At 35.8% G+C, this 21593-nt stretch overlaps 3 protein-coding genes and 2 non-coding genes across 20 annotated transcripts in view; 2 read left to right on the top strand and 3 right to left on the bottom strand.

The window, feature by feature from the left end:
- trim55b (tripartite motif containing 55b) overlaps nucleotides 1-1375 on the bottom strand; it is a 5635-nt gene extending 4260 nt beyond the window's left edge. Inside the window, exon 1 of one of the 2 annotated variants that reach the window (XM_024280205.2) lies at nucleotides 1126-1375. In XM_024280205.2, the coding sequence (XP_024135973.1) occupies nucleotides 1126-1245 (120 nt within the window). In that variant the 5' untranslated portion in view covers nucleotides 1246-1375. The remainder of the gene's footprint in view (nucleotides 1-1125) is intronic. The other variant, XM_036217455.1, reaches the window with a different exon arrangement.
- A 1994-nt stretch (nucleotides 1376-3369) lies between these two features.
- trnaa-agc lies at nucleotides 3370-3442 on the bottom strand. The gene has a single exon. It is a non-coding gene; the product is annotated as a tRNA-Ala (tRNA).
- A 798-nt stretch (nucleotides 3443-4240) lies between these two features.
- LOC112151342 lies at nucleotides 4241-7989 on the bottom strand. Of its 2 annotated transcripts, XM_024280207.2 has the most exons (5): nucleotides 7772-7989; nucleotides 6222-7008; nucleotides 6052-6126; nucleotides 5899-5982; nucleotides 4241-4995 (listed from the first exon to the last, which is right to left on the bottom strand). In XM_024280207.2, exons 2-5 carry the CDS (start codon nucleotides 7003-7005, stop codon nucleotides 4394-4396), a joined length of 1545 nt encoding a protein of 514 aa, XP_024135975.1. In that variant the 5' UTR covers nucleotides 7006-7008; nucleotides 7772-7989; the 3' UTR covers nucleotides 4241-4393. The 2 variants fall into 2 exon arrangements, with proteins under 2 accessions (XP_024135975.1, XP_036073408.1); XM_036217515.1 differs by having other exon boundaries at nucleotides 5899-6126.
- A 2313-nt stretch (nucleotides 7990-10302) lies between these two features.
- pde7a (phosphodiesterase 7A) overlaps nucleotides 10303-21593 on the top strand; it is a 33840-nt gene continuing 22549 nt past the window's right edge. For 4 of the 14 annotated variants that reach the window (XM_024279681.2, XM_024279679.2, XM_024279678.2 and 1 more), the window contains exon 1: nucleotides 19586-20642. In XM_024279681.2, the coding sequence (XP_024135449.1) occupies nucleotides 20505-20642 (138 nt within the window). In that variant the 5' untranslated portion in view covers nucleotides 19586-20504. Of the gene's footprint in view, nucleotides 10536-12074; nucleotides 12126-12231; nucleotides 12294-14181; nucleotides 14225-14300; nucleotides 14433-19585; nucleotides 20643-21593 lie in introns of those variants that run through there. The other 10 variants (XM_036217513.1, XM_024279688.2, XM_024279691.2 and 7 more) reach the window with 8 other exon arrangements.
- trnay-gua lies at nucleotides 10876-10961 on the top strand. The gene is given in 2 exon segments: nucleotides 10876-10912; nucleotides 10926-10961. It is a non-coding gene; the product is annotated as a tRNA-Tyr (tRNA).

The following is a 21593-nucleotide window of genomic DNA, read 5'->3' as shown; positions in this document are numbered from 1 at the left end:
GAGAGGTACGGGTTTGAAGACTGCAAGCGAAGAACAGTTAGAGTCCGGGTATGGGTTCAGTAGGTTTTTTGGGTTGTCCAGACTCATGGAGAATAATAGAGAGGAGTGAACACATCTTAGGATAACTATACTTGTGTCCAATGGGCAGACTTTTTGACTTGTGGGACAAAAAGGGCTCTAAAATTGGACAGAAGTGCCAGACCAGGAGCAGATGCGTGAGGTGTTTTTGTAATCCACCTCATAAGAGAAAAATATAACGTAAAATCTAGACGTGTTAAATATAAATAAAACTTCTATAGAACATTTTGGGGGGGTTATTTCAAAACTGTGACTATAGTTCTCATTTTAGTGATGATTGCACCAATGGTTTGATGTTCTTCAGGGAAAACTATGAACTTAAAGGAATGCTGTTTTTTACTTTGGAAAACACACATAAATGTAAAAAAAAAATGAAATTTTTTCCAAAAACACAGAAATGCAAATTAACTTTCTGCACCTTAACAAAGGTCAGTGCATTTATAGTGCCCCATCTATAGGGAAACCCCACAATTACAGGAAAAATAAAGCAAAGACGGATTATCATCATAGTTAATTCCCATTTGAGGGGTTGAGAAAAGGACAAATCTACTCGACACAACTTTGTTTTTTGCATAAATGTTTGCCACAATGTGGAACATTTTCACTCTACAATCTGCAACCTTGTTATTTTTTTAAGGGCCACCTGCGTACCCCCAAACAAGTTCACCCATTTTATACCCATTTTATCCACCCATGGCGAAGGCCTACATTTGATACGATGACAAGGTTGTTATGGAAGATTGATTTCTGCAGAGCAAATTAACAAAATGGTTTCGCTCAGCAGTTATGAAATGTTAATCCGGAGGATTAACACCCCATGCTCAAGGCGTGGAACTAGATGTCTGTTAATTCAGGAAGTAATACTAAAAAAAAACACGCTATTAATTTTAAAAGTAGCTTGTTTTCTTGGTTGCTTTATTATCAAGAGACTTTAATACAGTGTCCCTCGTGCTGACTCGTACATGAACAGTTGGTAATAATGGCTTCATAAATGAAAACAGTGATCTATGAGTTTAATACTTTAACCATTGGAGTATGGGTGCCTACCTGGAAAACATCGTTGGCACATTTTCTGCAGAGGTTGTGCTGGCAGGGCAGGATGACAACAGGTTTCGTAAACAGTTCCAGACATATGGGACATATCAGCTGCTTCTCTAAATCTTCCATGGCTTTAGGTCAATTTTTAACTCCAAAAATATTTGTTTAAAAAAGACTCATACAATCGACGATTTACTACGTACTAACTTTCTCAAGGCAGCATGCGGCGGGACCAGCAGGCCTCATGCGCTTGACCCAAAAACTGTGGGGTCCTATCTCACTGGTGTCAGTTCTTTTTTTAGCTGCTACTCCAGTCACACTAAGGGTTGCCATTTTCACCTTGCCCATATTTGAAATGAAGCAAGGCATTACAGAACAGCTGCTCAACAGCTTTCAGGCTATCTGCACTATGTATACAAAAGTTAAGAAACTCATTAACGCAGTCTAAAGCACTTCAATTGATCCTGCAAAACATTTTCAGTTAACTCACCTGATCTTTCAATGCCTTGATTTTTATCACTATAGTTGGTTAATTTTAACCCAGATAAACATAGAACAACACAATAGCAAACAAAGAGGTTTTTAATTTAAACTTTTATAGACTTAAATTAAATGTTTTACTGTTGCGCCTAACTATGGGGGGCCATTTGTAAATCAGAGAAGTAAAATTTTGACATAAAAGTTTTGAGATATTTAGTGTGTTTTAGGAGATAAAAAAAAGGTTTGTTTTTCAAATGCATATTTTCACCCTTTAAATTAAAGTATTTTTAAATGTTACATTTAATAACTAAATATTTAGTTAGAAAGCAAAATATGTATTTTAAAATCATATATTTAGCCTACAAACTATATATTTAATTTTATAAAATTAAATATTTAATTTGCACATTAGATATTTATATATAATCTAAATATTTATTTTTCAAGCTAAATATTTAAGTTTTGTAACTAAATATTTAGTTTGCAGTTAAATATTTAGTTATATTATTAGACATTTAGCTTGGATCTAAATATTTAGTTTTAAACAAATTATTTAATTCAAAGCTAAATATTTTTGTAAAAAAAAAGGAAATAATAACCTAAATATTTAGTTAATAATGTAATATTTAGCTTCAATCTAAATATTTAGTTAAAAACCAAACATTTAGTTTTAAATTATATTCTTAGTTTTTTTACTAAATATTTAGTTTTTTACCAAATTTTACCTATATACCGGTATTTAGATCCATTCTAAATATTTAGTTGAAAATTAAATATTTTGTTTAAAACTAAATATTAAGTCTTTAACTATATGTTTAGTTTTTAAGTAAATTTTTTGTTTTTAACTATATATTTAGACCAATTCTAAATATATAGTAAAAACTGAATTTTTAGTTTTAAACTAAATATTTAGTTTTTAATTTTATATATAGTTTCTTTTAAATAAATAAATTAAAATAAATATAAAATTTTTAACTATGGATCCATTTTAAATGATTTGTTAGAAAGTAAATACTTAGTTTGGATTTAAATATTTAGCTTGTATGTAAATATTTAGTTTGTAGGATATATGCTAACTAAATATATAGTTAGTAACAGTAACAATATAAATACATTAATTTAAAGGGTGAAAATATGGATTTGAAAAGCAAAACATGTTTTTTTCTCCTTAAACACACTAAATATCTGAAAACATTGATGTCAAAATTTAACTTCTCTGATTTACAAATGTCCCCCCATACTTAGCTGTTTTTTATTTTTAAAAAATCCCTTAAAAAAGATTAAAAATTATTTATTTGTTTCTAAAATATTCACTTTGCTGACTGACTGACTAAATTTAGTGCAAAGGTAATTTATAAAGTATGGTTTTTCAATTTTTCAAAAATTTCTTAAAAAAAGGAAACTTATTTTTATTGAATTTCTTTTTGTTTCCAAGACTGCTTATGAATTCAAATGCTGTTTATTTGTCCTATGCGTTTTTGGCTATTTATTTCTTTGAAAAAAATGTAAATATTTTAAAAGAAACCCCCTTTTTAAATTGGTTTTAATATTATATTTTTATTGTGAAATTAAAATTTCAGATGTTCATTGTTTATTAGGCAGCTCCCAAACTATTCTGATCAAAACAAACTTCACTGATTTTTTTTTCCCACTGCTTTAAGAAACGACCCTTTTTCAGGGGAAATTGTAAAAGTTCAACAACATATATAACTTAAAAAGTGTAACGTTTTTACAAAAGCCCGGACGCACATTTGAAAAATCCGAAAATGTGACTGGAGGATGCGGGCATCGATCCCGCTACCTCTCGCATGCTAAGCGAGCGCTCTACCATTTGAGCTAATCCCCCGTTCGGGACATCCCCTAAGAAAAAAAAGTATATTGAAAAACACACAACTCGAACATGACAGACGAGTCAATTTCTAGACGATCTGTGTTTTCAATATATGCATAAATGTATATACATGCATATTTATATAGATATATATATGCATGCAAGGCTAAACGAAGGCTAAGTAACAACAAAATGTGACAGACTTCTGACCAATCCCGTTTCGTGTTATCGTATAATCAAAAGACGGCAAAAGAGATCACGGGTTCGAATCTGACTCTTGCAGAGGGATTTATTTCACATTAGTGAAAATACTCATGAAAGTGCAAAAGTATACCCAGAACCTGAAAAATATGCTGTTGTTTTCTGTGTTCCATGTCATTTCGCTTGCAAGTGGGAAGAAGGTGCCCAATGAAACTGAGGCTAGATCTGTAATGATGCATGCCAATGGATGTACACATAATAGATGTTTCTATTTTTCTAACAAACCTAAGCCGAATATGAAAAAATAATAATTCATATAGATGCACACCAAAGGCTATCTTTTCCATGTATGACAAAAAAGAAGTTGACGGTGATCATCAAACTTTAGCAGTCATGCAAGTGGTTAATAGTAAGCTACAGGTATCAAATATGATTGGTTAAAGTAAACCTTAGGATTCAAGTGTGATTGGCTAATGAGGGATCATTTTGGGATTCCTCTTGCTTTTAAATACAAATTTGTATTCTTTTCTTTTTGATGGGGGTGGGATAGGGGCTAAATCTGGGAAGATTGTTGATTTAACTGAATACATTTTTATTAACCAGACCAAATACTTCAAATGCAAAATAAAATTTTATTAAAAGGAAAAAATCCTTAAATGAACCACACACAACTGACAAAAAAATGTTTAAAAATATAACTATATACAAAAAATATATATATTTACATGATTTATGGATACATTATAATGGTACTGACTGCAGTACTTATTGAAGAGGAGGAGGAGATCCGCCTTCATCACGCTGGCGCTGTTCTGCCAACCACTCCTCCAAAGATTGTCCATTTGAAGCCTTTAAGCAAAAGGTGGCATTTCTGTATCGGCTATGGCCATACTCTTTTGTTTTGGGCTGTCCACATTTGCTGCACGTGTTATAATTAACTGCTCGTATGTATTTCCGTTTGCGGATGCCGCGTTTTTCCTCCAAGGCCCGTCTTCGCCTGTTTCTCTGTGTGTAGCGTGACACAGGGGCCGTGGTCGGAGGTGGTTTAGTAGCAGGTGGAATGAAGCCTGCGCTAAATGTTGTGGCACCAGAAAATGTAATAGTAGGCGCAGGCATAACTGGGCTTAGGATAATTGTCCCTGACAATGGCACAGGTGCAAGAACAGGCAGCATGATCCCTGTGGTAGGTGCGATGGGGCGCTCCCTAGTGACAGCAGAAGCAGGCCGTTGAGCTGGTTCCAAAATTTGAGGCTGTTCTGCCTTTTTTGCAGGGAGAATAAATTTGAAATTTGTCCCAGGTGTTGACGGTGCCTGATCCATCTTGACCCTTGGAGATGGAAGCTGTGAATCAGCCAGATCAGCTGGATCTGGCACAGAAACAAACAGAATATTGACTCTTCCAGTTGATGTGTCCAAAATGTAGTCAAAAGTAGCACTTTAGATAGTATTTAACTATATTTTAGATGTCAAATCATGGATGGCAATACTTTTATGCAGCTTAACCAGGAAAAAACTGAAATTTTATTTATAGGTCCTGAAGCCAAGACAGAGAAAATAGCTTTTGAAACAAAAAGAATTCTCATTAAATCATTCAGAAACATTATTTTTTAGCCTTGAATAACTTTTATTACTCATATTAAGCAGGTGGTTAAAACAGTTCACTTATCATCTTAGAAATTTGGATAAGGTTCCCCATGTGCTTCAGGATTGATTTGAAGATACTTTTAATGGTTTTTAAATGTCTCAACAGTCGTGCACCTTCTTATCTCTCAGATGTTTAAATAAGATATGAACCCTGGTGTGTGGCACTAATCTAATAAACATTCCAACTGTAAAAAATCACAACTAATGGAAAGGCATCTTTTCAGCATTATAGTCCTAATTTATAGCATAGATAATTTTAAGAAAAGACTCAAGACCCTTTTAAAAAAAAAAATTAACCAGTGGGGTTTTTTTTAAACTTATTATTGTAATTTTTTATTTTATTTATTTTTTTGTGGACAGCACTTTACATTACATTATTTATGAAAAATGCTATATAAATAAAGATTGATGTGATTTATTGTAACAAGCTATGGTTGTATTTAGAAATGACAGTTAAGAACATGTGTGATAAGAGCAAATGACAGAGATTGAAGGAATATGTGCACTCCCAGAATGCATCACACTTAATTTTACATTTTACCCCCCCCCCCCCAATTTTTTTTTTTTTTTTTTTACAGAAATGTTATTTTGTCTCCTAACTTTTGCATCTGGGTAAAATACCTCACCTGCACTTAGCTGCCTTTCACATTGTGCAGCAGCAAATACCAGCTCCTTATCATCAGCCTCCTCAGAAGGAGGAATGGAAGTGTCTAGGACAAATGATAACCTTATTAGTGGAATCAATACACAAAGAAATAAGTAAAATGTAGCCCTCTTACCAGGAGTAAAAAGCTGCCTTTGGGCCAAATGTTTGGCTGGGGGTTCTCCTCCTCTGGGAGGAGAAAGTAAAGGATCTAAGAGAAAGAACAAATAGAGATATTTACCGTATTGTTAAATGGGTGCAAGTGGAATTGCTCTGAGAAAAAAAAAACAAAAAACTTATACCCACTTTGCTGTGAAGTAGGGATATTTTTGCTAAGATCTAATGGCGCCTTCACATCAGCAGTCTCCTGGACACCAGTTTGGATCTGGGTGGATGAACGGGTAGTGGTAGTGGAGGATGGAGTTGATGGGGAGGATGGGGTTGCACTGGAGACAGTGGCATGAGAAGATGCAGCTGGAGGGGAAGTGGCACGAGATGATGCCCGTCTTCTAATGACATATGTCTTGAACATTGCCATATTGCTGTTGGGCCAGACATCTGCTTTAACCAAGTACTCTATAAGGTCTCGGGCCTCTTTGCTCTTGTCCTCATAAACCTCCTTCATGGACCAGCCCTGGAAGTCCCCAAACTCAACCATCAAGCTGCCCTGGTCTCCAGTTTCACAGGCTTCTGCTTTCATTTCCTGCTTCCTCTGGTACTTCTCACATTCTTCTCTCATCTCTCTGATTTGAGAAGTGTACCGAAGGAACAGCCGTTTGCTTTCAGACAAAGGTGACATCAGTGCTGCCTCACTGGAGATGCTAATCCTTAAATAAACAGCATAGCCCAGAGAGTTTTCCAGGAGCCATCTAAATCGTTGGCCGCTGTATTTTCCAAACTGGAGTTTGCAGTGAGCCAACACTAAAAACTGGTCACTGGGGTCACCTCCATTTGTGCTGACAAACGTACGGGCCTCTGTCAGCACCTCACCCTCAGCCACATTTTCAAGGCGCTTTGCCTCTGCTGTTGGTGCCAGAAGGAGCCGGGATGATGTTGCCAGATGGCGACGAAAAACAGGGTAAGCATACATTTTCTGTAATTAAAAAAAGAACAACAAAAAACATTATTATCCTGGAAGGTCAGTGAGTGAAAATAATTTAGCAAGCTACATGTAAACCAGAGACATGAGGTGAAGATCACGGCTGGTGAGGCATGTGAACGCTACAGAATGGCTTAATTATCATTTGTCTATTTATCATTTATCCGAAATGCCTAAAAAATAATATTGTATTTTTATTTTTAATTTTATTTAAAAGGTATTTTCAATTTAATCATATAATTTTAAGCCATATTTGCAGGTGATGTTTTGGTATCCTGCAGCATTTTTTTGGGTGAGATGGGTGCAGCCATATTGAAGCAAGATGTTGTAATTACAGAAAAAAATATATAATGGAAAAAAAAGGATATAAAGAACATGTTTTAAAAAGGTATCAGCGAAAGAATGGCAAGTAATTTCATACAGAGTTTACTGATCTCTCTGCTCATCATTTATATTACTCGCATTTTGATTACTGTTATTGTTAGAAAATCTGCACAAAACAACTCCATTAAACTATATTGGAAGATTTATACTTTAAGGTACACTTTTGCAGAAGTATAATATTTTTTTATGGTGGTATCTGATCAGATCATTCGTTTTGTGCAGCATTAATCACAATTTAAGGGTTATGGTTGTGGAAAAACGACAAAACTCGGAAACTAGGGATGTTAGCTGTCGATATTTCAGCTTTCTTTAACAAAAACAGACCGAATGTTGACAAATAATGTATAATCAATAAAGAAAGAAGCCAACTTACCTGTTCCGAGGACGAGAACAATGGCGGGCGAGACCGGTCAAACGTAAACACAAGGGCACGTGATTGGACAAAAGTTTGGAGTTTATATCACAGAAAAAAACTCAAACTTTATAAAATAATCCACAGGTGCGAACCGTAAGACACAGGATTTAGAACAGGATTAGTTGAAAGTACGCAGAGGGAGCCTAACCGGCAAACGTTAGCCGTAAGAGTCAAACGTGATTGGTCAAAAGTAAGCCACATGGCTCAAACGTGATTGGCTAATGTGGCCGTAGGGCTCTAAAGGTGAGTGCCAGAGGCAGAAGCATTTTTTATTGACAAAAATTGAAGTTTACAATATATGAAGCTGTTGAACAAAATGTTCAACGAGTTACTATTTGAATGGTCACAGATAAGGTGTAAATAACAGTATAAACAATAAAAAATACTAAATAATAATAATTCAAAAAACAAGACTAAAATTAAATTTAAAAAATGGAGATAGATAGACATGATGAACATTAAATTAGGGGTTATCAAAAAGCTGTAAATTACACATGATACTTTGAAGTTTTATAGAAGGTTTATTTTCCTTTAAGTTTATGGATGAAGATAATTAGCAGAGTTTTTATGAAACGTGAAAAAAGATGGTTTGGTCTTAATGAGTCGATATTTGTGTAACAATTTCTGTATTTTTTGTTTTACAAAATAGGAGCAAAAATTACATCCGTAAAAGAAAAATTTGCTGAGCATGGAATTTTAGGAAAGAGCCAGTAATATACATCGTCCCAAAAAGCATTAGAGTGAACACATTTAAAGAATAGATGCTCAGTAGTTTCAATGACTTATTACAAAAAGAACAACAATTTTCTGAAATTCCAAATTGTTTTCTGAGCAATTCTTTGGGGGGTTATATACCTGTAAAGGTTTTAGAGTAGACTTCCTTAGCTTCAGGAGGTATGGGAAGTTTTTTTTTTTTTTTAGGAATTATTAAAATACTGGTTTATTGAATTTGGATTAGAAATGAAAGGAAATAGATTTCATTAAAATATACTATAATTATATGATTAGGGAGTTTGGTAGTTAACATGTTATGTTCATTAATTAGAACCTTAGGGACAGTAGGATGTCTGCAAATTATACTAAGAAACAGAACAGAGACTAAGTTTAAAATATTTTGTGGAATGGCCTTAATATATACTTTTTTATGTTTTCTATTTATCTGTAAACCTTAACTGTGAAATTCTCAAAAGACTTGAGTGTATCATTGTCATTAAATAGGTGCGTTGATGACCATATTCAATTTTCAAACCATTTTGGTGCAAATAAGGATTTGTTTCTAACAGTTACGTAATGGCATTTCCATAGAGGAGTGTTATGTGGACTGTAATTATGTTTATAAATGAGTCTCCATACCTGACCTACCTGACCACCAAACATGATACATTTCTTTTAAGTACGGAATTGCTGGAGTATTCCTGAAATAATTTAAGATGGCAAAAACAACTCATTTCTAGGGGGAATTTGCTTTACTTCTACCCAAATGATCGTCAACTTCATTACTATTTCCTTGGGTGTAATGAATCTGTTTGAAAAACATTATGTTGTATGGATGCTTATGGACTTAAAATAAGCTTTTGACACAATTGAGCATGCTATTAGATCAAGTTTCTTCAGTGTTTCTAATAGTGTTTCTCATGATATCAGAAAGTAATCTACATAAATGAAAAGTAAATAACTGGAATACTGAATGTGGCCTCTGACAGCTCAGTTTTGGCCCCTAAAATGTTTATTGTGTTAATGATTTTTACAAAGTGTCAGATATGCTAATATAGGTTTTATTTTGGAGATGATATAGCTTATGATAATATATATTAAAAAAAATGCATCATGCTCAAGAATTGCTATGGCAGACATGGAAACCAGTGTTGCATATATAGCTTTTCTAATGACTTTTGACTCCTAAGAAAAGACGGCCGTAATGTATGCTAACATTTTTATCTGGTCAGAAATGGAGCTTACATGCAGTTACAGAATGTATTAACATAATTTGACCTTTGAGTAATAAATTAGGAAAAACAATATTGGTATGTTGTATGGGATAAAGGTAAACAAAAACGACCATATATGTTTTATATGAATTCACCATCGAAGGAGTTATCCTGAAAATATGTCTTTAAATCTAAGTTTTAAGTTTGGAAAAGTAATAGCAAACAACAAAAATCTAACATTTGTTATCAATAAAAGTACTTTGTTCATACCTAAGTTTCCTCTTATACAATCATTTACCTGCTACCATTTTAAAATATGAACAAATACCAAAAAACCTAAACAAAAACAACTCCGATAGGCCATTATTGACCGTCATTTACCATACTACTGGAACAATTTTAGCAGTAATGTTTCATGAACTTGCTAGTATTTATTCAGTGCCGGTAATACTAAAAATATTTATTCAAAAATGTTGTTTTAAATTTTTTTTTTTTTTTTTTTTTTTTTTTTTTTTTTTTAGTAAGACAGCTTTTTAACTTTTTTTTCTTTCCTTCTTTTATTAAAATACACTTCTGACCTATTATTTTATTCATAACAAATAATGCTGTTTGATAACAGAAAAAAATAGACATTGTACTATTTCTGGCTAAATCCGCATTGATGGAACTACGGATGCTTTTGATGATTGTGCTCAAATAAAGTTTAAATAAAGTTTAAAGAAAATGTGACGTGGATACCATCCGCAAATTAAAACTAAAGACGAAGAAAACAGGGCGCAATTTACACGTATAAGGTTAGTATTGTGAACAGACAAGTTGGGATACGTAACAAGTTGTTTTGTTTCTTTATTTTCCTCTGAAATTAATTTTGGCGTTGGACATGGGGTGCAACATCAGGGCTAGGCTAGGCTAGCTAGGAAAAGTGAAGTAAATCAGTAGATGCGTCTTTAGCTAGTATAACGTGGCTAGCAAAACGCTTCAATCTGTCATAGTTTCAAGTTTGAACTAAGTTTTATTTAACTTGGGTGCAATATATAATAAAGATAGTTAAAATACTTTTAAAAGTAATCTAAATAGTCCACATATTTTGCGCCGTGATATAATACGCCTCCGGTAAAACACAGGCCTCATTGCCCTTCGATAGCTCAGTTGGTAGAGCGGAGGACTGTAGCGGTTATGCTGAAATCCTTAGGTCGCTGGTTCGAATCCGGCTCGAAGGAGCATGTCTTTTCTGTTTTTGGGGTCTATTTACAGAGGAACACTTTGAAATGTTTTTATTTTAAATTACAAATGTCCATCTTTCAAATTTGATCAACCTTCATTGTCTCAATTCATTTTAGATGTTTTTTTCCCCCCGGTAGAGCTGAGCTCGCTGATTCGAATCTAGCTCAAGCTGCATGTTATTTTTTTCCCCCCTCCACATCAAATCACAACTTTATTTCCGTTTCAACCTACGTTGCAAAAGTTTATTTTCTGAACAAAAAAGAGTGAAGAGGGTTTCAGATGTGTTTTCTGTGACATTTATTGTGCTTCATATCTTTGCACACTCCTTCAAAAATCCCTTCAATACAAAAATGAATGAGTCCATATTTACAAACAAGAAAAACTCAAAGTTAGAGGCAGTTTACTTTTTTCCCCTCAAAGTTTTCCATTATCCAAGTTTGATGCCAAACATCCGACTGATGATTATGTAGGAGGTCTGGCGAGTTAGCGTAAAGCATCCTCCGTGTTGACCATCTGAATGTTAATTAATAAATGATTCCACCTGCAAACACTCCGTTCTTGATGTAGTTGACAGTTAGCACCTGATTTGCTTGTTCCTAGTAATAAAAACAAACATAATAATTTGCATTGACTGAGAAATGGCTTATTACGGTGTGGTGAATACATATTGATGAATGACTCAGCGATGATAATTAGCAGTTGTGAAGAGGACTGTAGAAAGAATCGCTCTTATGAAATTCATTATTTTCAGTGTCGGCCTATGACATTTTCTCTTTAGAAGCCTTGTTTAACTGCACATTTATTAAGTTTCTCTATGAAAAAAATGCAATAGATTTCTAAACAACTGGTAATGTATTTAAAAACATGCTCAAATTTGCGAAGAGATTTGTGGCTTTTACTGTTGTAGTTCCAGAGGTACCAAAAGTATGTGGGAGTTCTTTACTCGGAGCATTTAAAATATGTTAACAAAATGAATTGAACGGCATAAAAGCAAGCACTTGTATAGTAATCCTGATAGTTTATGACCCATCTGTGCAAACCTAATGTGCCCTTTCCCTCTGACTCATACAATATGACATCTGCATCTTGCACCTCTGTTCCCTTTATAGTAAGGCCACATGGAAACACATGCAGTGCTTTTCACACAGCCCCATTAGTCAGTGAGTCATGTTTAAACATTTTAGACAGATGTTGTTGCAGAAAATAATGAATGTTTCATGCCCCCTTCTTAATTTCTCTCCTCTTTGTTGTTATTCGTCCATCCAGGGACATCAAAAAGGCAGTTTGGAAGTGCAGCTGCAAGCATGTACCAAGTTTATCCCTTAGAGGTGAGAAAAGATGGGAAAACAGCTCAAAGTTGCAGATTTTACATCCTGCTTAAATGCATAAAGCCACTTCCGTGCATGATTCGTGAATGTATGAGCATGTAAAACAGCATACTTATTAATTTTTCGTCGCTAATTATAGGCGTTTGTGTTCCTCCCAAATCCTGTCTCCTGTTTAAGTGCTTTTCCTGTGATGCACTACAAATGAAGCTTTTTCTGGGATTTTTTATGATACTGTGGGACTACAACTTTATTCACTTTTAATCACTAAAAAGGCTGAACAAGTGTGATTACGTATTCATTAATAAGCGAGGACTGCTCATCATTAAACGATGCCTAAAAGTGAATTCAGATGAGATCAATTAGGGAGATGTTCTGGGTTTTGTGACTGAAGTGAATTCATAATTTCAAAGCTATTACCATCTGACTCATAATATTGCAGCGCCTGTTGGCAAAAATCCAATAAAGATTGACAAATTAAGAGTAGTATGGAAATTTCATGTAGATGAAAGGCCGGCATGAATGTCAAAAAGTTCTTCCTTTGAAGCTAATAATAAAGAGCACAGTGTGAAAGTCTTGTCTCAGTTGAGAAATGTGGTACTTTTTAAGTATTTATAGAAAAAAGAGAGTACTTCCAAGATCTACAAAAAGATGTTTACTCATATGCGATACGACCACATGTAACAGCTCTACTGCCTTTGAATGAAAGATGTATATGGCAGCGGAAAAGGAAGGCCACCTGTTCTCCTCTATTAATATTTTTGTTAAAAGCCTTTCCTTGTATATCCTAATTTGGCACTTCCTGTAAACATGCAGTTAAATGGTTAGAAAACGTGCAAATATATAAATCTTATTAAATAAAACCATGGAAAATGACATTTTTTTTTTAAAGGAGACAAGTTGTTGCACCAATGAGATTTCTGGTTACCAAATTGTTAAGTAATAATTGCATTAACTTAAGTAAGTTTTTCGTAAAATTTGTACAAAAAAATATTTTATTGACATTAGATTTTTTTTTGAATATGTAAAAATTAAAAATGTTACTGTTTTACTTTGCTACTATGGTGATTTTTGGTCAAGTTATGCATTAGTCACATGATTGGCCTTGTATGGGGTTGACCTGTGTTGGTTTTTGGGTTGTCCAAGCATCTCAAGCAAAGCGCTGGAGTGAAAATGAAATGTACCATTGTCGTTTGTGTAGTAAGTGTATTGTGAAGTATTTTTAAGAATAATGGAAGTTACACGTACTTAGACGTATCAGGGATGCTGTTGGACAGTGTCCTTGTTCCACACTCTAATAAGGAGCCAGTAGGTGCACCTTACTAACAACAAGAGTGTGGCGTATGAGCACCGTATGACAGCTTCAGCTGTACGTCATAAGTAAGTGCAACTTACATGCTCTCTATGAGCCTCCATGGGCAACCCAAAAGCCTGCTTGTGATTCATGTTTAATAATTGAACTTATTATTATTTTTGAGATGGACAAAAATACTTATGCAATATTACAGTTGGCTAATGATACCATGAAAAAGTAATTATCAGCATCAGTGCCTGTAATTTTTGCTGATATGGTTAATATTATGACTGTACAACACTGATCAATTCATCACCACACATGTAAAAAGCTTTAACTTGTTTGGATAAGAAGATTTCTTGAAATCTCAGACAACAAACTTTATGTTAGGAAAGCAGCAGTGACAAGTGTCAAGACAAAGCAATTTATTATTAACTATAGAGTCTACATATAGGATATCTATGCATAGAATCAGCCTTTGTGTGTTTTTTAAAAAATAGTAATTTTGAACGTTGGGACAAATTTTAAGAAGTTAATTTCAAACTACTCTTTGGACACGTACGATTTTTTGACATTCATTTAAACCCTGTTTTTTAGGTGTTGCTAAACTTGAACTGAAGCTCCAGACTGCACAGAAGAGGTTTGTATATGAGGACAAATGGGGTTTCACTGGGAAAAGAACAGAACATTTAAAGGAATGAGACACCTACTTATAGGTGCGCTGACAGACAGTGAGAACATCTATCACCGGGGTAACCAGATGCTATCCTCACAGAGATGAGGCTGAAGGGCCACCACAAGAGCCCACATTGTTACAGAGGAAGAGCATTGTCTAAGGTCAAGTCTAGGTAGGTGTAAAGGCCGGTTTATAATTCATAGCGATTGGCCATCACATCAAATTAGGATTTTTTTTATTTTGTTTTTGCTTTTTTAAGCCTCAACATACCAAATAACAGCCAGATACTCACAGCCGTAAAATTCCAATTGCGGATGATTTCATCATCTTGTGTCACAAATTTCAGCGATTCCCTTCTGATGGCCTTGCAACCAATGCAACCCGAGCAACTACAACTCATTATGAAGTCTAAATTGGCCCTAAGGATCGACCACCCACCATCGCGGAGGAGCGAGAGTAAAAAGTAGAGGTCTTTGAGAGGAGAAAAAAATGAGCTTCTGTTGTACAAGATTATGGTAAAAACTAGTCACGACACCTCATATACAAAAGTGAGGACTAAACACCAATCATCCAGGCGATGAGATGTAATCTGATTCTGGTTCTTCTGAGATGGCCAAACATGTGGTTCCCAGGAATATCTCCTCACAACACAGAGAGAAGACTGATAGGTCTTAGGTTCCTGGTATACAACTGCAGGCCCCCTCATAACAATATGGAGTATAGCATAAGAAGTAAATAGCAACAATTCTCCACCTTCAGTGTGTTATCAGAGAATTAGCTTATCTTAACTTTGTATTTGGATATATTTTTAACGAAAAGACACACGAATGACAGATGCTTGTCTGCGTCTTTGCAAATGTGTTAGATCTAACACTATTAATGTCAAAACGTCCAAATCATAATTGACCATCTGTGAAATGTAAATCAGGGGCAGCTGTAAGACTAATGTGATGGTAGTTAGCAGGGCTAAAGGGTGTTACAAAATGCCAAATTAATGTCTGTGACTCGCACGTCAATCCAACCCGTCTGTAGATAAGTGTGATGTTCAGAACAAAGCCGTGTAAATGGGTGATTATAAACTCACAGTATGTGGGATTCTGCTTTGTTTTTATTTCTTAAACTCTTTGGAATGATTTGTTAACCATCCACTTTGTGTATAGTTTGATTTTTAACATCAAGAATATATTAGATTTGCATTTCTCCTCACTAAAAGGAGTCATAGGATGTCAAAGGAATTTTTTTTTTTAGGGTTTTCAGTGTTAATTTAAGGCCGCTCAAATCAAAGCGCCCAATAAAAAGGAAAAACATATAATTAAAATGTGAGTTTGGAAAATTCAGGTAAAGTTGATCTGCCCGGATGCTGCAGCTGATCCATATGATGTAAATGTCAAATCGGCGGTTGCAAAGGATGTAAACACGAGCGACAATGGATCATTCTGCCACTAATCTGATCGCATAATCATATCAAATATTTGCAGAGCCCCATCAGTCAGTGAGTTCAATATTTACAAAAGAGAAGATTCCCGCTCCTTTGGGCTTTACGTGTCAAACTGGCTGGAAGTTGTGTGGAGCCTAAACGCAGATGAGGGTGAGAGGTTTTTCAGAAATGTATCGCATTCTAAACAGAACCCACAATATAGGATTGAATACTTCAAAATAAAATCTAAAGACAAGCTAAGTTAAAAAAAATGACTAATTAAGTTGCATCAAGGATCATAAAATGTTGACATTTTAACATTTCATTTACCTTAAACATCTATTGAACATCCTATACAAACTGCGGTGGAATCACATAGATAGCTCTAGATAGTAGATTTGATCCATCTAGTATTATCATAAAATGTCCAATTTTATATTTTTCCCATCAATAATTAGAATAATTTCTGTGAATATTGGCTGCACATTTCTGGAGATAACTTCAAATAAACCTGGTACTGATTGATTTACACATTGAATATAACCTGAGCCCACACTCTATGAATATTTCAACCATCATATAAATATTTTAATCATCATATTTAGCACTTATTTGCTCGATCGAAGCAACAATCAGTAAATTCAGTCAGATTTCCATATGGAAATTTATATAACATCACCTCCCGTGCGATGACGTAAAAAGGACGTCAGTGTGCTTTAACAAGCGCCACTGCAGCTCCTGGTTATGGGAAACTGAGATGCACTCGGCATTCAAGAGCGTCTCAGACCAGCTTAAACCTCAGAGCGTCTAAACCAGAGGAGCTGCAGTCCAGCCTTTTCACTTGAGAGTGTAGTGAAGCAGAGTTAAGAACGGGCTGTTGTTACATGAAGGGCCATCTCCATGCAGCTGAAGCCACTGTGGATGTAGGACACATTTAGAATCATTTAACTTCTTCTAATGACTTTCTCTTTAACATCTTTATATGAGCAACTTACTGAAAAAGCATTAAATATCAATGTTATGATAATTTTTCCACTTACTTAAATCTACGAATGCTGAATATTGTTTATTAGATTACAATAAAAATCTTGATAAATATCTATAGAAGTGCTTAATTATTTTACGTAGTGTCCTCAACACAAGTACTTACATTGAATAACAATCTCACCAGCCTTTCAGTTCTTTGTGCAAACGTTATTAAAGGGACAATCTGGAAACATTATCGATAAACTAATCGTTGAATATACTGATTTATTACAGTCCAATATATTTGATTTACTTTGGGAGAGATAAGTTGATAATAAATAAACAAATACTCAGAATATTATCTTAAAAGAAAACGTAAATGATTCAAATCTATGAAAAAAACTATTGATAATATCACACAAAAAAGCAGAATTGTGTAAATTTTAAATGAATGGATGTCTAAAGCTGTTTTTAAATACAGTGTCATGTTGCCATCTAGTGGCAGAAAGTGGTTAGCATCTTTACAGATTTTTTCACATTTAGGACATCTTTTAGGGTGCAGACCTTTCAGAGAGTTTTGCACCCAGTAAAGAGATTTTATAGAAAAAAGGAGAACAGGAATGAGCAAAACACTCCGTAATCTCAAGAATCAAGTTTTGGTAAAGAACTGTATCGTATTTACTTAGACGGCCAAAATACAGTGCTTTACAGTCTCAGTCCCATTCACCCATGCACACAAACACATTCACACACAGATGGCAGCTGTTGTCGAACACCGACACCTTTAACCTCCAGCAGCAATGTGGGGCTCAGTGTCTCGCCCAAGAATACTTAGACATATGAGCGAGCAAGGCAGCAACCAGACCATGAATCTCCAAATCAGAGCCTGACCGCTCTACCTCTATGCCACTGTAATTTAGAGTTACTCTAAACTGAAATGAAACACATCTACTATGTAAATGTAAATTGTATTGTGAAAGTTTGTCAGTTCATAATTTATCAACTATTATTTTTTGGTCCAAAAATGAAAATCACCCTTTGAACAATAGTATACTTTATAGTGTGAACACTGTAATCTAATATTACTTTAACTCCATATTTATTACAATTTTGTTATTTAAAAATTTATATTAAAGTGTGGTAGAAAAGGAATATGTATTTTGTTTTCTCTTGTTTTGCATTGTAATTGTGATGGCTCCTTTTCTCCACTAGGTGGCTCTAAATGTATGCAGAGAAGAATAAGATTATTGCCAACAGTGTAATATTTATGTCTTTATGGAAATATATGATTAAAAAATGTAACATTTCTATCATTTTAACTATGTATCACACACAATTTTATTTTTGTGTAAAAATTAAAGAATTCAAAGAAACAATTAGTAGACAACCAGAACAGCTGTTAAAATAAGGGAAAAGCAAACCCGGGAGATACTTGCTATTGCTGAGAGTATACGTTAAATCAATTATGTCTCACTACAATGTGTCTCCAGTGACTTTTTAACATCACAAGAGTCTGGGGAGTGGGGCATGAGGGGAATCTCACAGCCATGTTCTACACCTGTGAGTCTGTGAGCAGGTATGTATCTTACCTGACGTCAAACAGTTTTAAGCTCATGTGTGCAATACAAGACAGAAAGAGACCGAACAAGGTATTATGTAGGCAAGAAAAGTTTATTTGCATTGCCCATTTAGTTTACAAAGACATTTCAAAATGCAGAAACATTCAGAAGAAATTTAAATAAAATAAAAATTTGCAGAAAGTTATGATTATTGAATTTAAAACCATCTTAAAGTAGCAGTATAGATGTAAACTTTTAAATAAAAACTAATCAAATAAGTGGGTCTTTAACCTGCATGTAAATAAACTGTTTCAGCTTTCTAGAAGTCTGCTCTAGATCTCTGTAACATAGAAGCTGCATGCAGCTTCTCCATTTTTGGTTTCGAATCTAGAAACTGACATAATATTGGATCCAGGTGATTGGAGATTTCTGGTGGGTCAAGAGGTCAATTATGTATTTTAGTGCTAAACTATTCAATATAACTTTAAAGTCTATCCTCTGGCAGACAGCCAGCCAGTGTAAAAACCTCACAACTGGACCGACGTGGTTTTCTCATGTTGGAAGACATAAAGAAAACTAAGCCTTAAATTGAATATCTGAGTATTTCTTTATTTTGAGTATCAGGAGTAGATGCTAAAATACCAATGGAAAAAGCTTGCAGGTGTGCCTTAAAAACTACTACGGCAACCATGGGTTGCCGTAGTAGTTTGGTCTTATGTTTATGTAAAAAAAATAAAATCAAATTTTTGTGTCAGAATATGAAGCAGGGCCTCTTGGTTACGGGTTTAGTGCATAAAGGCCCATGGAAATGGGGAGTGGGGAGATTATGCTTGCAATAGCACTACTGGTCTGACTGTTGCCATGGTGCACTCATTGTCCCCATGCACAGGGGCATGGCATGAGAACCCCCCAGTGGAAACCTTCATACCCTGGATGTCTAATACCCTATCGGTAACACCAGGACATATGTGACACTCCTTATCCCATGCTAAAATCTGATAGAACTCAAACAATGCATGCTAAATTTTGAAATCTAAAAAGGTGTTTTCCATCAGCCAATAGGAAAAGCTTAATCCAGATGCATGCATAGTTCCTTACTGCGTGTATTTCAAACTAGCAGTCTCAGCGAGCAAATAGTATGAATCATGAAAAGAAGGTAATGATGTTGACCGAAGCAGGGCAAGCCCCGTTGTGCAGGAATACCCTTGAGAAAGTCCACGCCGTCTGCAAGCGAATCGGTCTAGGGATCGCCCTGACCCTTAAGCCAATCACAAGAGTCGTTTTATGTAATATAATCGTATCGTCCAATCAACGCTTAGATTGCAACCTATACCGTCTCTCTATTGGTCAACTTGACACTAGTTGTGTTTTTTTTTTTCTTGCTCGCTTCAACAGCACCATCTCTGGCAGGTGGTGTGCGCTTTAAAAAGCATACAGTAGGCCAATTGTTTAGGTCGATAGACAGGTAGTTGTAGGGAAAATTATATTTAAAAAAATAGTGTAGGTTTTAATTTATTGTTTTGGGGTTCTAGTTTAGCGTCGCGTGTCTTTACGTTTCCTGTTGATTTACCGGAGTCGCAGCAGATGAGAAGAACGTCGGGGTTCCCCTTCTCTCAGCGAGACAATTTGCGTTTTACGACCATCAGTGAATTAGACAAGCGGTCCTTCATCATCTGGCTCCAGAAAAAGACGGAAAAGCCCTGTGTGTTTGCTCATTCTGACGGCGATCTGTTAGCCGGGACTGTCAAGGTCTCACATCCTGGAGCGGCTTCACCTCGTCCGTCCGCCGGTGTTGCATGATAGAAAATGAAATGTTGATGACATTTTTTGGAAGCGGCCGTGCCTTTTGTGTTCAAATCGGGATATGTGATATGCGGATCCGCAGACGCCACGAAAGCCAAATGAGCGGACGTTTGTTTCTGCTTTGAAAATGAGGAAGCGCTTTCACAAAGACCCAGAACATGGCAAGAAGAAGGTCTCGTCGTCCGTGGGCCCGGATTTAAACAAAATGAGAAAGAAAGGATCAGAAGCGGCTGCAGCACGAATATAATTTTTCTCTCTTTTTTGCAAAATGACGCCAAAAGGAGGTAATACGGCGGAGGTAGACGAGGCGCTGCATCGATGAAGGCGATTTGGACAAGTTTTGAGTCGCTCACAATGAACAGAAATACTTCACCGCTTCGTATTAGATCGTTTTTACTATTTTGAAAAATATTTTTTGGAAGGTTTTGTAAGCCCTCAGTTTTGAATCTTACTCTTATTTTTCTACTATTTTTGATCCGGATCCTGCTTTGGCTATTCAATGGAAGTATGTTATCAGCTGCCGGTTTTGCCTCTAGACAGGCCGGTTCCCAAGCATGTCCTCAGCCGGAGGGGAGCCATTAGTTTCAGCTCCAGCTCTTCCCTCTTCGGGGCTCCTGATCCACGACAGCTGTCACAGGTACACAACTTCATTTCCTATGCTCTCACTCGCAGGTGAGTCTTAAATGTGCATTTGTTCTGTGAATGCAGGATTAATCTATAGGAATCTTGCAGGTGGGGGTGCTGGATGTTTAGGCCCTAATAGTGCATGCAGGCTCCTGCACGGAAGCGCTCAACATCTTATCTCTGAGACCCACGACACACACAAGACGTCTCCCAACTTTGTATTTGTGCATGCTGCCCCCAGATTAAGGGTGTGTTGGTTAAATGCACTCCTGGGATTACCCTGTCATTTATGTTTATTGTGCAGAGAGAGGACATTTCTGTGCTGCAGCTTTCTGCATGACTTTCATTTGCACACAAATATGAGCACTGCAGTGTTCATTCTTATTTCAAACATCAGCATTATTGCGTTTAAAAGGTTGAACTTTTGTGGGCTCCCCCCACCCCTTCCAGGAGCAGTAGAGGATGCCCCCATGGTCTATGGGGCCACATCCCCCTATAGCTGCTCATACATAGATTGCAGAATGGCTTCTTTCACATCTCAGTTGCTCATCAGCTCAACATTTACTATATTTGCTTGTAATTTTTTTTTGGGGGGGGGGTCATTAGAGTCAGCTGCAGATCCCTGCTCCACTTAACCATCCATGTGTGGCTGCTTTGACCCCATCACCCAGGGGCCCACAAAGGCAGGCCCCTCAAAACCAATGCATAGCCAGCTGTCTCCTTGATTGGTATAACTAATTAAGTTAAGTGGGCATCACTGTCTTTCAATTATGATTATGCCATTTTTTAGCTAAAAATGTTTTCCAGGACATCATTTCTGCTGAGCAGCAGTAGTTCATTAGAAATTTGCCTCCGAGTTGTGGGCGGGATTATTGGTGTGGAGTAACCCCGTCCCCCTTCCCTTCCTTGTTGTTGAGAACTCTGTTAACACACTCTCGCTATCTTACAGCCCTTCACACCCCCA

The sequence above is a fragment of the Oryzias melastigma genome, linkage group LG20 (assembly GCF_002922805.2).
Source record: "Oryzias melastigma strain HK-1 linkage group LG20, ASM292280v2, whole genome shotgun sequence".
NCBI classification, from domain to species: domain Eukaryota; kingdom Metazoa; phylum Chordata; class Actinopteri; order Beloniformes; family Adrianichthyidae; genus Oryzias; species Oryzias melastigma.
This window is presented reverse-complemented; position numbering and strand designations above follow the sequence as displayed.

Coding starts and splice junctions, on each gene's coding strand:
- LOC112151342 (XM_036217515.1), bottom strand. CDS start 7,005: ATGTATGCTTACCCTGTTTTTCGTCGCCATCTGGCAACATCATCCCGG. Junction 6,127..6,221: donor TATCCCTACTTCACAGCAAA/GTGGGTATAAGT, acceptor TCTTTCTCTTAG/ATCCTTTACTTTCTCCTCCC. Junction 4,996..5,898: donor TGAAAGGCAGCTAAGTGCAG/GTGAGGTATTTT, acceptor TTTCTGTGCCAG/ATCCAGCTGATCTGGCTGAT.